At 41.9% G+C, this 16,168-nt stretch overlaps 1 protein-coding gene across 4 annotated transcripts in view; it reads left to right on the forward strand.

The window, feature by feature from the left end:
* The window catches only part of Ankrd44 (ankyrin repeat domain 44), a 295,099-nt gene that overhangs the window by 101,780 nt on the left and 177,151 nt on the right, over window positions 1-16,168 (forward strand). For all 4 annotated transcript variants that reach the window (XM_076865519.2, XM_076865521.2, XM_076865520.2 and 1 more), the window contains exon 2: window positions 443-526. In XM_076865519.2, the coding sequence (XP_076721634.1) occupies window positions 443-526 (84 nt within the window). The remainder of the gene's footprint in view (window positions 1-442; window positions 527-16,168) is intronic.

The raw sequence follows: 16,168 nt of genomic DNA on the forward strand, positions 1-16,168 counted from the left end.
CTTCCAAAGGCCTTATCTCCAAATATAGTTACACTGAGGGGATTAAGGTTTCAACATATGAATTTGTGTGTGTGTGTGGGGGGGGCACAATTCAGTCCATAACGGGGACTAGAAACACAAAATCATATATTTGGAAATGTTAGGGCCTATCAAAGACAATTTCAACTACAGGTGATTTTCATGTTACACTTACTTTAGTTCATAGCCCTGAGTTAAGAGTGGCTATCTGTCACAGCTTTCAGGTTGTATTATAGTTATTTCTTTATGTAAATATCTCTCCAACTAGACTTCCAAGTGAGGGTAGATCTGAACCTTATTTATTTTTGTCTGCTGATTATAATTGTCTAATGAACTTGGAGCAAATCTTCTTCTCACGGTCTGCCTCTGAATGCAATACAGTGTATTAATTGTAGTTCTAATTCCTGTTCCCTTGTGTTTACAGCCGCCTCTCGTCCAAGCAATCTTCAGTGGTGATCCAGAGGAGATACGGATGCTCATACACAAAACTGAAGACGTGAACGCACTGGTAAGAGATGCTGGGGTTTTGTTGCTTAGGCCTGCTTCACCTGGGCAGGCAAGGCTCTTCTCCTGTTCTGTACTGCGAAGTCCTTTAGTAAATGGTGAAAACTCTGGACGCTTTCTTAGAATACTGTTTTATAAGCCCACCCAATAAAATACAGATTTCAGGAAGGAAATATACTGAGATATGGTTATCAAAATATTAAAAATTAAATTTCTGATATAACATATATACTTCTTTATTAACACTTTAAAACAAGATATAGCAGATCCTGATAATGCCCATAAAAAGTGAAGCTGGACATGGTGGCACACGCCTGTAATACCAGTGACTTGGAAGACTGAGGCAGGAGGATAGTGAGTTCAAAGCCAGCCTCAGGAAATTGAGGTGCTAAGCAACATAGTGAGACCCTGTCTCTAAATAAAATATAAACAAAGAACTGGGGATGTGGCTCAGTGGTTGAGTGCCCAATCTTCAGTATTGCACCTTGCCCCCAAAAGTGATGAGCATAGTCAGTATTTTGCGTTATATACCCTAATCCTAATATCATCTGTGCAATGCCCTCAATTTCTACTAGTGACAGCGTTGATGCTCTTGTGGCTTGCATTCTTGTGGCTTGCTGTATGCATTCATAATGTAAGAAAATAAACTTCAATGAGACATCAGTACAACTAAACATGTAATATTCTCTTCCAAGGTGATGAGTCCACGTAGCAGGGCTTGGCAACCTGTGTTCCTTCACCTGGATGCATTTATATAGGCCACCAGCTATGAGGTTTCCATTTTTTAAATAGTTAAAAAAAAAAAGACAAGAGAAGAGTAATATTTTGTGACCCATAAAAATGATATGAAATTCAAATTTCAGTGTCCATAAATAAGGTTCTGTTGGCATGTGCCTTGTTTTTGCATGGTAGCAACTGAGCTGAGTTTTTGTGACAGACTATACATAACCTGCAAAAAAAAAATTTTTTTTTACTTTCTAGCTCCACAGAAAACGTTTACTGGTTTCTGCCCTACAGGGTTCACAAACCTGGGAGGAATGATTGGCCTAGGCATCCTGTGTTCCCTCTGAAAGTGTATACAATAGGTGTGTGCATTTGTGCACCTTGTGTATTTCTCTATGAAAAGGGTCAAGGTATTTTATCAGATTCTTAAGAGATCCCCAAAAGATTAAGAATCAGTGGATCATCTGGAAGGTTTTCAAACAAACAAGCCAACCTGTGATGAAGAAAGGTAAAAAGTGTTAGTAATTTACTCTTTTAATAGTTTCCTAGAGGTAGGTTAAACAAGCAATTATGTGTGGTACATGCTACTAATTCTCTTAATGTAATTCAATTATTGAAATACTCAAGTCCACCTCGGAGAAGAGTTCTCTTTAAAGTCTCTAGTGTTCAGTGGAAATGACAGAAAGGGTCAAGTGCCTCTTTAGTGTAAGCAGAGCTTTGCCAGGGAGAGAGAGAGGGTGTTGAAGGTTGCATTTCTATCTGGTTGCTGAATGCTTTATTCAGAAGGCAGGTCTTGTTCTGTGGCCACAGCCATTGTTTCATGGTGGTGCAGGTTGGTGTGACTTTTTGAAAAGGCTTGTAGGGGTTTCTCCCCAGCTTGGAGGGGGTGGAGTGGGGTGGAGGGGAGGATGTTTTGTGACATTTTTGCAAGGTAAGCACAGATAGAGCCAGGGACAGACTACTGGAGAAGACAATTGGGCACTGATCCAGAGCCTGCGAGGTGTGACCTGTACTTTTGAGAGGAGGCCAGGCAAGTGAGTTCACTGTCCAGTCTTCTGACATCACGGGAGTCCGCCCAGCCTGTTTGGTGGCTGTGGGCCAAGCTTAGGCAAGCCCAAGACAAGGTTACTACCTTTTCCTGATGATCATGAGCAAACAGAACTTTTGTTCAGTCACACACCAAGAAAGGTTGTGCTGGCTCCTGAATGGCCTTTATTTCTCCTTGGGCAAGTGACGAACAGTTGCTGGCTGATAAAGGTTTAGGAGAGATTAACTTAAATTCTAACCCAGCTGTGTTGCTGAATTAGTTGGATAGGTTAGCTGCTCTAACATGTAGACTCCTGAATGTCTGATGGGTGTATGACATGGGGAGTTTAGTTCTCTTAGGAACAGATTAGAGGGGTGACCACTATTCTACATGGGGGCCCAGGTAAGAGTCCAAGTTCACTGTTGGGGTCATCTCCAGTTTAGTGAGCCAGAAGGGACAAAAGTGAGGAGAAGTGTGGAAAGATTTTTATGGGTCAGCTTGGAAGTGGCATGTTTCACTTCTGCTCAGACCCCATTCACCAGAGCTCTGTGATATGGCCACACCTGACTACATGGCTGAAATTATGTAACTGTGCCCCACCAATATTTGGTCGTACATAATCCTAGGGAATTCAAACGATGCCTCTTACTTATCTATGGGGTTGACTTATCCATTCTACAGTTACCAAGTTGAGACCATGCTAAGTGCTAGAGACAGAGCAGTCTGATAGTGCTTTCTCTCATGGAGTTTATAGCACAGCCGAGAAATCAGGAAATGAGAAATCACTCTGTGGCACTTTTTTTTTTTTTTTTTTTAAACTGGGAATGAACTTGGTGGCACTCAACCACCGAGCCTCCTCCCCAGCCCTATTTTATATTTTATTTAGAGACAGACTCGCGCCTTGCTTTTGCTGAGGCTGGCTTTGAACTTGCGATCCTCCTGCCTCAGCCTCCTGAGCCATTGGGATTACAGGCATGCGCCACTGCACCCAGCATCTATGGTACATTTTTGTCAGTGAAAATCCAGGGCACTTTGTCAGGCGAGGGGGTAGGTTGATCATGAGGATCTGACAGAGTGTTGTGTAAACTGAGGCCTGAAGGACAGTAGGAATTTGCTGTATATCTGTATGCCACTAAATGTATGGCAGGAGGAAAAGGTGGGAAGAAGGAGGAGTAAATGATACATGAGCAGCTGCATGGCTGAAGGAAGCCTGCCTTCCTTAGGCCCAATGCTCTTCTTTGCCAGTGTTCCTTGGGGATCAGTCCGATTGAACATTTTCCCCCGGGGTTGGGGTAGAGTGGGTGGCGCAAGGGAAGTGATTGCTGGCAGAGGACCTAGAGAGATGGGAGACGCCTGAAGATCTGATCTCTAAGCCTGGAGTGCAATCCAGGAGGGAGGAGGAGAGGCTGAGAACTGATACACCTGAATGTCAAGGAAAGGAAATATACGGTGGAAGAGCCTCCTGTTCCTAGGAAGACAGTGTTTGCTTCTCACCTTTCGCTTTTCTTCCTTTACTCCCCACTTGCTATTCTCTTCTTTCTTTTTGGTGCTGGAAATGGAACCCAGGGCCACATGCATGTTAAGTATGTGCTTCACCATTGAGTGTACCCCAGCTCCTCGCTGTTCATTTCTATCCCAGAGTCTGAATTTTTCACCTTTCTTTTTTCCGTCCCACCTCTCCGTGTGTTTTGATGGGCATGTGTTCTTTGGTGTAATTCACTCTTTGATTAGCTGATCCTGGTAATAGAAATCAGTTTCATTCAATTGGCCCTCTGTGTTTTCCCCCACTTTCTTTCTCACTAATGGTATTCATGAACCTAAGCTTCAATGAAACCAAATTACTCAACCCTTTGAGATTCATTTTATTCTCTTGTGCATTTCTTACTTCTCTGTGTCCTAATTTCACCTGCCCTTTCATACCTACTGCTCCTTCTGCGAAGGTGTCCTAATTTTCAATTTCTGTCTGCTGACTTCTCTGCTACCTCCCCAACCCAGCCAAAGAGATCTACCTCTTCTCTCAACTCCCACAGTTCTTCATACTTCATTGATCACTTTCCACTCCTTTAGTTATTTATTTCTATATTTTGCATCTGAGAAACGAATATGCTTGATGACATGATCATGATCTCATTTATTCTCATTTGCTCAATTGCCCAGCCTAGTCTTTGTTATACATTGAGTGAATGACTTAATCCCACTTTATTGCTTATGTTGAGTCAACTTGTGGTGACCTACATTTTATTTCTCCCCTCAAGGACTAATTGTGGAACAGAGTAAGCATCTGGCTTAGTGTTCCTCTGGTGTAAGTTGTAAGATGGAAATTCTTTTTTTTTTTTTTAATATTTATTTTTTATGTGTAGTTGGACACAATGCCTTTATTTTATTTACTTATTTTTGTGTGGTGCTGAGGATCGAACCCAGGGCCTCGCACATGCTAGGCGAGCACTCTACCACTGAGCTACAACCCCAGCCCCAAGATGGGAATTCTTGAAGGATTAAAAGCCTACAGATTGATTTGAGGAGACAGAGGAGGATCAGGAGGAGCACTCTGGTTCTTTGTGTGGATTCTTTGGCTACTGGTGTACCACAGCCTGGAAACATGGGATGACCATTGCACACTCTGAGAAATCCATTTAAATTGACCTACTATGTGGGCTGGAAATTAGAAAATTTCTAGAAGTCTCCATCCAGCTAACCAAATTGAACTTGAGGTGGAGAATATCATCTGAATTTCAAAGTTTTAGGATGCAGGGACCCAGAAAAATCAATATTTGAACTCAATAAAATATTCTTGGGATTATGTTCTGACAACACAATGTTAAGAGGACTGACTTACCATGCCACACACTAACAGGGACAGAGAAAAATTGGCACCTGTCCATGGTGAGTGGTCAAGATGGGAAAGGAACTCTGCCATATGAGGAGTAGTTATAGAAATTGGTGATGTTTTAGACTTGGAAAGGCCAGGAGAAGTGTCCTAAATAGTTCACTTTATGCTGATAAGTTAAACTGGAACTATATACCTGTCATATGTCATGTGGTTGTAAGCTACAGAAAATAAGATTTCAGGTCAAAAGATAAATAATAGCTGTGTAAAGAAGGAAGGAGCTAGGCGTGGTGGCACACACCTGTAATACCAGCAGCTTGGGAGGCTGAGGCAGGAGGATAGTGAGTTCAAAGCCAGCCTCAGGGAAATTGAGGTGCTAAGCAACTCAGTGAGACCCTGTCTCTAAATAAAATACAAAATAGGGCTGGGGATGTGGCTCAGTGGTCAAGTGCCCCTCTGAGTTCAATTCCCAGTACCCTCCCCCCACCAAAAAAAGAAGGAATGAGTTGACTCCACAGGTATGCTTCTTGAACCTCCTCTAGACTGGAGGTTCTACAGGTGACCAACAGTAGCAGAGACAGCCCCATTCTCCTGTCTTGCATCATTCATGGTCTTTGTTCCTTTGAGTCTTCAGGATCAAAATTTCTTCTGGGGATAGCACTACTAAATTGGGGTTGGCATGTAAGTTGAAACCTCCTTCCCGTGCCTGGACTGAGGTATATTTAGTCTGTTCCAACTGTAAAAAGACTGTAGTTCCAAGATTTATGAATCTTATATGACAGCAACCCCTGATGTTTGCTTCTTTTTTAAAAATATCATTTACAGAAGCGCACATGCACTCATGCTTATTATTATACCAAATAAAATTAACAGTAATTGCTCAACATCATTTAGTACCCGCCACATGCTCAATTTTATTTCAATAGTTTCAAAAATGTCTTTTTACAGTTGAGTCGTCCCCAAATTGATTTAACCCATCTATTTTATTCAACAAAATAATTTTGTCAAGCAGTTAAATGTTTATTGCTTGCACTAACAGGATTTGACCCAAGTATATTGATGCAATTTCTTTACCCTCTCTAATTCCAAGATAGAAGGAGATAATATATGAAAATAATGAAATAAGTCTTGAGACAAAAGCTAAGCTTGTCTCAGCAAAAAACTTCTAGTAAACAAAAGGGAGAAAAATCATCACATCTGCAGTTCTTGATTCGAGGAACTAATTTAGGTGATGCTGGCCTGCTACTCTCAAGATCCAAGTGAGAAAAAGGACACTGGCATTGTATAAGGAGGGGCTTTTGGGCTGGAGTTATAGCTCAGTGGTAGAGTGCTTTCCTAGCATGTGTGAGACACTGAGTTCAATCCTTAGCACCTCATAAAAATAAATAAAATAAAGGTATTGTGTCTATCTACAACTAAAAATGTATATATAATATAAAAAAGAGGTGGCTTTTTAAAGAATGAGACATATTGACAATAATAAACTTGTAATTTATTTGTGGTGTGTGTGTGTGTGTGTGTCTTTGTATGTATATGTTGGGTGTTTTACTATTTCTTTTAAAAACAGAATATGTTTTAAAAATCCATTCATGAGGGCTCAATATGGCTCCACCCAAAGAACTTGGCATGAGCAACCTACTCTCTTCTCAAAATATTTCTCAGCTTGATTCTATGTCAAATTTCCTCAAACATTAGAAAAATAAACCGCAGCCTAGATTTCGATGCTTCTTGGTTTTTGTGTATTTTTCCTCCTACTTGATTTTCTTCTCTTTTAATAAAGAATTTGATATGGGAGTGAAGACCTGAGATGTTTTGCCCTCTCAGAGACTTGACTATCCTCTAAATTAGACCTGAATCCATAATTCTGGGAACGCAAGAGCTGCAGGCAGGGGTGAAAAACCAGATCTCAGGGTCCTAAGAATGCCAAAAGTGCCTTGTCAGTGGAGTCACTCGGCTCCCTTCAAGTGCCAAGCAGGAATGCAGGTGCCCTGTGCCTAGACTTCAGTTTTTAAAAGAAAATACAGGAAATCTCTAAATTGTTAAATGTTGGTTACCAAAAAAAAAAAGGTTCCAACAGTGTTAGGGCCAAAGAAAACATATCTGTGGGCCAAATCCAGCTTGTAGACCACTGTTTTGCTAACTGTGGATGAGAACAGCAAACATTGAGCATTTGAGGTTTCTCTGGTCACCTGCATCTGGAGCACTATTGCCGAGGTGCTGTGTCCTGGGGAGAGCAATGGCTTGTGTTTGCTAAGTGTTGACAGCATTTCTGGCTGGGTAGTCAAGGGTGGTGGGGGGTGAGAGGGGAGCGTAGGGAACTGGTAGTTCCTTCACAGTTCTGGAAGGGGCACTGACAATACTGTCATATCCCTCTGCCGCTCCCTGGTTGGACCCTTGCCCAGAATATGGGGTTGTGACTTCAAAGCCATGACCTGTGTCCTGTAAAGGATGATTCATGAACTCTTGATGGCACCAATCAGGTTTGTAGAGATGGTGATTCATGGCCACTTAAAATGTGTGAAGGCAGGTCTGATTATCACCAGTCCTTGTTATCCTGTGGAGGGTGCTCAGCAGTGAGAGGCCTGATTTCTCCAGCACTGGGTGTGGAGGCTGGGGAGCCAGCCTCTGAGAGGGAGAAGTCTTACATGGTATATGATTTACAGCCTCCCCATAATAGAGACGGGTGTTTTAGAGCTCTGGAAACACTCCAAGTATAATGGCAGTAGTGTGTTAATATTATTTTGCAACTGCTAGACACTTTTACAGCAGGTGAGAAAAAATCTAGCAACTAAAAGATGTGCTTTGTAAATAGCTTGAGATGTGAACATAAAGGGTTCAGCTCTTTCTTCCCATTAGATACTAAATTTGGGTGGAGGATGCAAATGTGAATATATGAGGCACATTATTAGATGAAAAAAAAATAACTAAGATGGAAATTGTTTAAAATTAATTTTTAAATTTGGAGCACTTGAAGTGGGTAGTAGGAATTGGGTTGGAAAATTTGAAGAAGTAATTCTAAACTTTATCTAGAGGAACAACCATGTGAGACTAAGCCTGGAAATTCTTGGGTTAAAAAAAAAATCAATGGGTAAAAGCATCACAAAATATATTAAAATAAATTGCAAAACTATAGTAATCCAGACAGTATGTCACTGGCACAGGAATAGACAAGCAAACTGGTGGAATAGACTAGAGAATCCAGAATTAGAACCAAATGTGTATGGATATTGGTATGAGAGAAAGGCACGCATTTTAAATAACTGGGGATGAGATAGATTATTTAATAAATAGAGTTGAGACAACTAGCTAGCCAGATATAAAAATATAAAGCAGAATACTTATCTAATTCATTTTGTCAAGATAAATTTTAGATACGGAAAATAAAAAAGATGAAAGTAGTGGCATAAAACAAGGGGGAAATATTTTTGTATTGTTGGTATGGAGAAGCACTTTCTAGGCATAATAGCAAAGGTAAAACCATAACGGTAGAGGTGGTTGTCTTTTAATATGTAAAACTATAGACCATTATATATTAAGTCACCATAAATAAGGTTAAAAGATAAACTCAAGGATGGCTGCGAAAGGAGTGCAGCACTCCCGTGTACTGCGTCACTGAGCAGGAAAAAGACAAGGTAGAATGGATAAAAGCTAGCTTGTTAGGAATTTCCAGCAAAATTGGGGTGCTCCGAAACCTAGAGGAAGGATTTCCATTGCATAAGGACCTGCTACTGGAGCTCAAACCGAGAGATTTGTCTGCACGGAGGGTCACGCTGCGTATGCAGCAAATCGCCCTGCGGCCAGAGTCTGCGGCGCTCGCTGGGAAACGATGGTAAGACAACAATGCAAAGATACAGTGCTACGGATTCTGCAGGCTCCCGCCAGCTGTGCAAATACTGTACTCAGAGCTGAATTCTGGGCTTGAGACGGGGAAGGAAGCCATCCAATTCGGTTCTCCACATCGGCCAGACCACAGAGGAAGCCAGCGGCCACCATCTTGGAGAGCTGACATCATCATCTCTGTTTTTTTTTTTTTTTTTTGACTGATCACAGCTCTTTCAGCTATAGATCAGCGGGGAAAACTTAAGGGCCCCTCCCAGCTCTCCTGTAAGCGCAATAGCCAGACCGAGGGCGGCACGGAGCCGGCGGGAGCCGCGGCTTCGGCGAGGGAGCCGACGGCTGCGGCGAGGGAGACGACGGCAGCGGCGGCTGCGGCGAGGGAGCCGGCGGGAGCTGGGGCTGCGGCGAGGGAGCCGGCGGCAGCCGGGGCAGCGGCACGGGAGCCGGCCGGAACCGGCGGGGGCCGCAGCAGCGGCGCGGGAGCCGGTGGGAGCCGCGGCGGTGCTGGCACAGGAGTCGGCGGGAACCGCGCGGCGCGGGACTCCCAGCTACCGCTCCCACCAGTGCTGACAACTGAGGTCTCTTGCACCGACTCGCCTTGGCATGGGACTCACGGCTACAGCTCCCACCGGTGCTGACAACTGAGGTCTCTTGCATCAGATACGGGGGCGTGGCTACCAGAAGGTAAGCAAGTTTGCTGGGGGTGCTCAGCCCCAAGCTCTACAAACTAAGGGCCTGAGGGAGGCAAACAAGGAGAGTGTGCCCAGGCACTAATGAAACAGCTACTCCACGCGTGTGCAAGGTAGGCAGAACTGTGACCACCGACAAAACAGGCCCAGTGGACTGCCAGACACATCGCTCAGGTTGGGGGAGGGGCAGAGCCGTCGGGCGCCTGCAAGTTACGCAGACCTGCGAATCACCAGCTGATCAGACCCAGCAACCGCGGAGCGGCAGAGCCACCCCCGGGCCTGCAAGGAAGGCGCACTTGCCACACACCAGCAGGTCAGGCCCAACAAACTGCGGAGGGGCACAGCTGCCCCACGAGCCTGCTAGGTAGGCAGTACCCTGACCACCAACAGAACAGGCTCAGAGGACGACCAGACACATCGCCCCGCCCCGGTTGGGGGAGGGGCAGAGCCGCCAGGCGCCTGCAAGGTAGGCAAACCTGCGTCTCACCAGCATATCAGGCCCAGCAACCCGCGGAGCGGCAGAGCTACCCCCGGGCCTGCAAGGTAGGCGCACTTGACACCCATTGGCAGGTTAGGCCCAGCAACTCTCGGAGGGACACAGCTGCTCCACGCACGTGCGAGGTAGGCGGAACCGTGACCACTGACAAAACAGGCCCAGTGGCCCGCCAGATACATCGCCCCAGTTGGGGGAGGGGCAGAGCCGCCACCAGCGCCTTTTAGGTAGACAGACCTGCAACCAACAGACAGAACAGGCCTAGTGGCCAGCGGAGGGGCAAAGCCACTGCTCACGCCTGCAAGGTAGGCGGACCTGTGACCACCGAAAGAACAGGCCCATCGAAAGTACAGGCACAGCGGCCTCCCGGCGTGGTAGGCACATTGCCTCAATTGGAGGAGGGGAAGAACCACCGCCAAAGCCTGCGAGGGAGACTTTGCAGCTATACAAGAGCAATATAAATATATAGGGGGAAGAATCAATAACACAACAGTTTCACCAAGCAGAAAGAAACGCGATCAATATGAAAAGACAAGGAAAGAAAGGACCACAGGCAATGCAGGTCAACTCAACTTTAGAAGAGGTAATTTCTGCAGCAGATGGAATGTCAGATAAAGAATTCAGGATATACATGCTTCAGATGATCTGGAGTCTCAAGGAAGACATTAGACAGCAAAATCAGTCAATGAAAGACCACTTCGACCACTTTGACAATCAATTACATAAACAAATCCAAGAAGCAAAAGATCAATTATACAGGGAGATAGAGGTTATAAAAAACAAACAAACAGAAATCCTGGAAATGCAGGAAACAATAAACCAACTTAAAAACTCAATTGAGAATACTACCAGCAGAGTAGAACACTTAGAAGATAGAACATCAGACAATGAAGACAAAGTATTTCAACTGGAGAAGAACATAGACAGCTCAGCAAAGCTGTTAAGAAACCATGAGCAGAACATTCAAGAAATATGGGATAACATAAAGAGACCAAACTTAAGAGTCATTGGGATACAGGAAGGTACTGAGGTCCATACCAAAGGAATGAGCAATCTATTCAACGAAATAATACGAGAAAACTTCCCAGACTTGAAGAATGAGACAGAATCCCAAATCCTAGAAGCCTACAGGACGCCGAATGTGCAAAATCATAAGAGATCCACACCTAGACACATTATAATGAAGATGCCCAACATACAGAATAAGGAGAGAATTTTAAAAGCTACAAGAGAAAGGAAGCAGATTACATTTAGGGGTAAACCAATCAGGATAACAGCTGATCTTTCAACACAGACTCTCAAAGCTAGAAGATCCTGGAATAACATATTTCAAACACTGAAAGAAAAGGGGTTCCAACCAAGAATTGTGTATCCCGCGAAATTAAGCTTCAGGATGGAAGATGAAATTAAAACCTTCCATGATAAACAAAAGTTAAAAGAATTTGCAGCTAGAAAACCATCTCTTCAAAACATCCTTGGCAAAATATTACAGGAAGAGGAAATGGAAAATATCAATGAAAACCAACAGCGGGAGGTAGTACAGTAAAGGGGGGGGAATAATCAAAGAGGAAAACAAACCATGTTTAGTAACATAAATAAACAAATATGGCTGGAAGAACAACCCATATCTCAATAATAACCCTAAATGTTAATGGCTTAAACTCACCAATTAAGAGACACAGGCTAGTAGAATGGATCACAAAACAAGACCCAACAATATGCTGCCTTCAGGAGACGCATTTGATAGGAAAAGACATACATAGACTGAAGGTGAAAGGTCGGGAAAAATCATATCACTCATATGGACTTCGGAAACAAGCAGGAGTGTCCATACTCATATCAAATAAAATAGATGTCAAGCCAAAGTTAATCAAAAGGAATGAAGAGGGACACTACATACTTCTTAAGGGAACCATACACCAACAAGACATAACAATCATAAATATATATGCCCCAAACAATGGTGCAGCTATGTTCATCAAACAAACTCTTCTCAAGTTCAAGAGTCTAATAGACCACCATACAATAATCATGGGAGACTTCAACACACCTCTCTCACCACTGGACAGATCTTCCAAACAAAAGTTGAATAAGGAAACTGTAGAGCTCAATAACACAATTAATAACCTAGACTTAATTGACATATATAGAATATACCACCCAACATCAAGCAGTTACACTTTTTTCTCAGCAGCACATGGATCCTTCTCAAAAATAGATCATATATTATGTCACAGGGCAACTCTTAGACAATATAAAGGAGTAGAGATAATACCATGCATCTTATCTGACCATAATGGAATGAAATTGAAAATTAATGATAAAAGAAGTAAGGAAAAATCATGCATCACTTGGAGAATGAACAATAGGTTACTGAATGATCAATGGGTTATGGAAGACATCAAGGAGGAAATTAAAAAATTCTTAGAGATAAATGAAAACACAGACACAACATATCGGAATCTATGGGACACATTGAAAGCAGTTCTAAGGGGAAAATTTATTGCTTGGAGTTCATTCCTTAGAAAAAGAAAAAACCAACAAATAAATGATCTAATACTTCAACTCAAAATCCTAGAAAAAGAAGAGCAAAACAACAGCAAAAGAAGTAGAAGACAAGAAATAATTAAAATCAGAGCTGAAATTAATGAAATCGAAACGAAAGAAACAATTGAAAAAATTGACAAAACTAAAAGTTGGTTCTTTGAAAAAATAAATAAAATCGACAGACCCTTAGCCACGCTAACGAAGAGAAGAAGAGAGAGAACTCAAATTACCAGCATACGGGATGAAAAAGGCAATATCACAACAGACACTTCAGAAATACAGAAGATTATCAGAAACTATTTTGAATCCTTATACTCCAATAAAATAGAAGATAGTGAAGGCATCGATAAATTTCTTAAGTCATATGATTTGCCCAGATTGAGTCAGGAGGATATTGACAACCTAAACAGACCAATATCAATTGAGGAAATAGAAGATACCATCAAAAGACTACCAACTAAGAAAAGCCCAGGACCGGATGGGTATACAGCAGAGTTTTACAAAACCTTTAAAGAGGAACTAATACCAATACTTTTCAAGCTATTTCAGGAAATAGAAAAAGAGGGAGAACTACCAAATTCATTCTATGAGGCCAACATCACCCTGATTCCTAAACCAGACAAAGACACTTCAAAGAAAGAAAACTACAGACCAATATCTCTAATGAACCTAGATGCAAAAATCCTCAATAAACTTCTGGCGAACCGGATACAAAAACATATCAAAAAAATTGTGCACCATGATCAGGTAGGATTTATCCCTGGGATGCAAGGCTGGTTCAATATACGGAAATCAATAAATGTTATTCACCACATCAATAGGCTTAAAAATAAGAACCATATGATCATCTCGATAGATGCGGAAAAAGCATTCGACAAAGTACAGCATTCCTTTATGTTCAAAACTCTAGAAAAACTAGGGATAACAGGAACATACCTCAATATTGTAAAAGCAATCTATGCCAAGCCTCAGGCTAGCATCATTCTGAATGGAGAAAAACTGAAGGCATTCCCTCTAAAATCTGGAACAAGACAGGGATGCCCTCTCTCACCACTTCTGTTCAACATAGTTCTCGAATCACTGGCCAGAGCAATTAGACAGACGAAAGAAATTAAAGGCATAAAAATAGGAAAAGAAGAACTCAAATTATCACTATTTGCAGATGACATGATTCTATACCTAGCAGACCCAAAAGAGTCTACAAAGAAACTATTAGAGCTAATAAATGAATTCAGCAAAGTGGCAGGCTATAAAATCAACACGCATAAATCAAAGGCATTCCTGTATATCAGCGACAAATCCTCTGAAATGGAAATGAGGACAACCACCCCATTCACAATATCCTCAAAAAAAATAAAATACTTGGGAATCAACCTAACAAAAGAGGTGAAAGACTTATACAATGAAAACTACAGAACCCTAAAGAGAGAAATAGAAGAAGATCTTAGAAGATGGAAAAATATACCCTGTTCATGGGTAGGTAGAAGTAACATCATCAAAATGGCGATATTACCAAAAGTTCTCTATAGGTTTAATGCAATGCCAATCAAAATCCCAACGGCATTTCTTGTAGAAATAGAGAAAGCAATCATGAAATTCATATGGAAAAATAAAAGACCCAGAATAGCAAAAACAATGCTAAGCAGGAAGTGTGAATCAGGCGGTATAGCTATACCAGACTTCAAACTATACTACAGAGCAATAGTAACAAAAACAGCATGGTACTGGTACCAAAACAGGCGGGTGGACCAATGGTACAGAATAGAGGACACAGAAACCAATCCACAAAACTACAACTATCTTATATTCGATAAAGGGGCTAAAAGCATGCAATGGAAGAAGGATAGCATCTTCAACAAATGGTGTTGGGAAAACTGGAAATCCATTTGCAACAAAATGAAACTGAATCCCTTCCTCTCGCCATGCACAAAAGTTAACTCAAAGTGGATCAAGGAACTTGATATCAAATCAGAGACATGGCGTCTGATAGAAGAAAAAGTTGGCTATGATCTACATACTGTGGGGTCGGGCTCCAAATTCCTCAATAGGACACCCATAGCACAACAGTTAATAACTAGAATCAACAAATGGGACTTACTCAAACTAAAAAGTTTTTTCTCAGCAAAAGAAACAATAAGAGAGGTAAATAGGGAGCCTACGTCCTGGGAACAAATCTTTACTCCTCACACTTCAGACAGAGCCCTAATATCCAGAATATACAAAGAACTAAAAAAATTAGACAATGAGATAATGAATAACCCAATCAACAAATGGGCCAAGGACCTGAACAGAAATTTCTCAGAGGAGGACATACAATCAATCAACAAGTATATGAAAAAATGCTCACCATCTCTAGCAGTCAGAGAAATGCAAATCAAAACCACCCTAAGATACCATCTCACTCCAGTAAGATTGGCAGCCATTAGGAAGTCAAACAGCAACAAGTGCTGGCGAGGATGTGGGGAAAAGGGTACTCTTGTACATTGCTGGTGGGACTGCAAATTGGTGCGGCCAATTTGGAAAGCAGTATGGAGATTTCTTGGAAAGCTCGGAATGGAACCACCATTTGATCCAGCTATTCCCCTACTCGGTCTATTCCCTAAAGACCTAAAAAGAGCACACTATAGGGACACTGCTACATCCATGTTCATAGCAGCACAATTCACAATAGCAAGACTGTGGAACCAACCTAGATGCCCTTCAATAGACGAATGGATAAAAAAAATGTGGCATTTATACACAATGGAGTATTACTCTGCATTAAGAAATGACAAAATCATAGAATTTGGAGGGAAATGGATGGCATTAGAGCAGATTATGCTAAGTGAAGCTAGCCAATCCCTTAAAAACAAATGCCAAATGTCTTCTTTGATATAAGGAGAGTAGCTAAGAACAGAGTAGGGACAAAGAGCATGAGAAGAAGATTAACATTAAACAGGGATGAGAGGTGGGAGGGAAAGGGAGAGAGAAGGGAAATTGCATGTAAATGGAAGGAGACCCTCAGGGGTATACAAAATTACATACAAGAGGAAGTGAGGGGAAAGGAGGAAAAATATAAGGGGGAGAAATGAATTACAGTAGAGGGGGTAGAGAGAGAAGAGGGGAGGGGGGGGGATAGTAGAGGATAGGAAAGGCAGCAGAATACAACAGACACCAGAATGGCAATATGTAAATCAATTGTTGTGCAAATGATGTGATTCTGCAATCTGTATATGGGGTAAAAATGGGAGCGCATATCCCACTTGAATCAAAGTGTGAAATATGATATATCAAGAACTATGTAATGTTTTGAACAACCTACAATAAAAATTAATTTAAAAAAAAAAAAGATAAACTCAAAATAAGTACAGGATATGTGAAAAGTGATAATGTTCCTAACAAATAAAGAATGCTTGCAATTTTTTTTCTATAAAGAGATAAACACCCAAATAGCAGAATGGGCAAAAGACATGCTGAGGCCACTTACCAAAAGAAAAATGCAGATAGCTAAAAGTTATGTGAAA

The sequence above is a fragment of the Callospermophilus lateralis genome, chromosome 9 (assembly GCF_048772815.1).
Source record: "Callospermophilus lateralis isolate mCalLat2 chromosome 9, mCalLat2.hap1, whole genome shotgun sequence".
NCBI lineage: Eukaryota > Metazoa > Chordata > Mammalia > Rodentia > Sciuridae > Callospermophilus > Callospermophilus lateralis.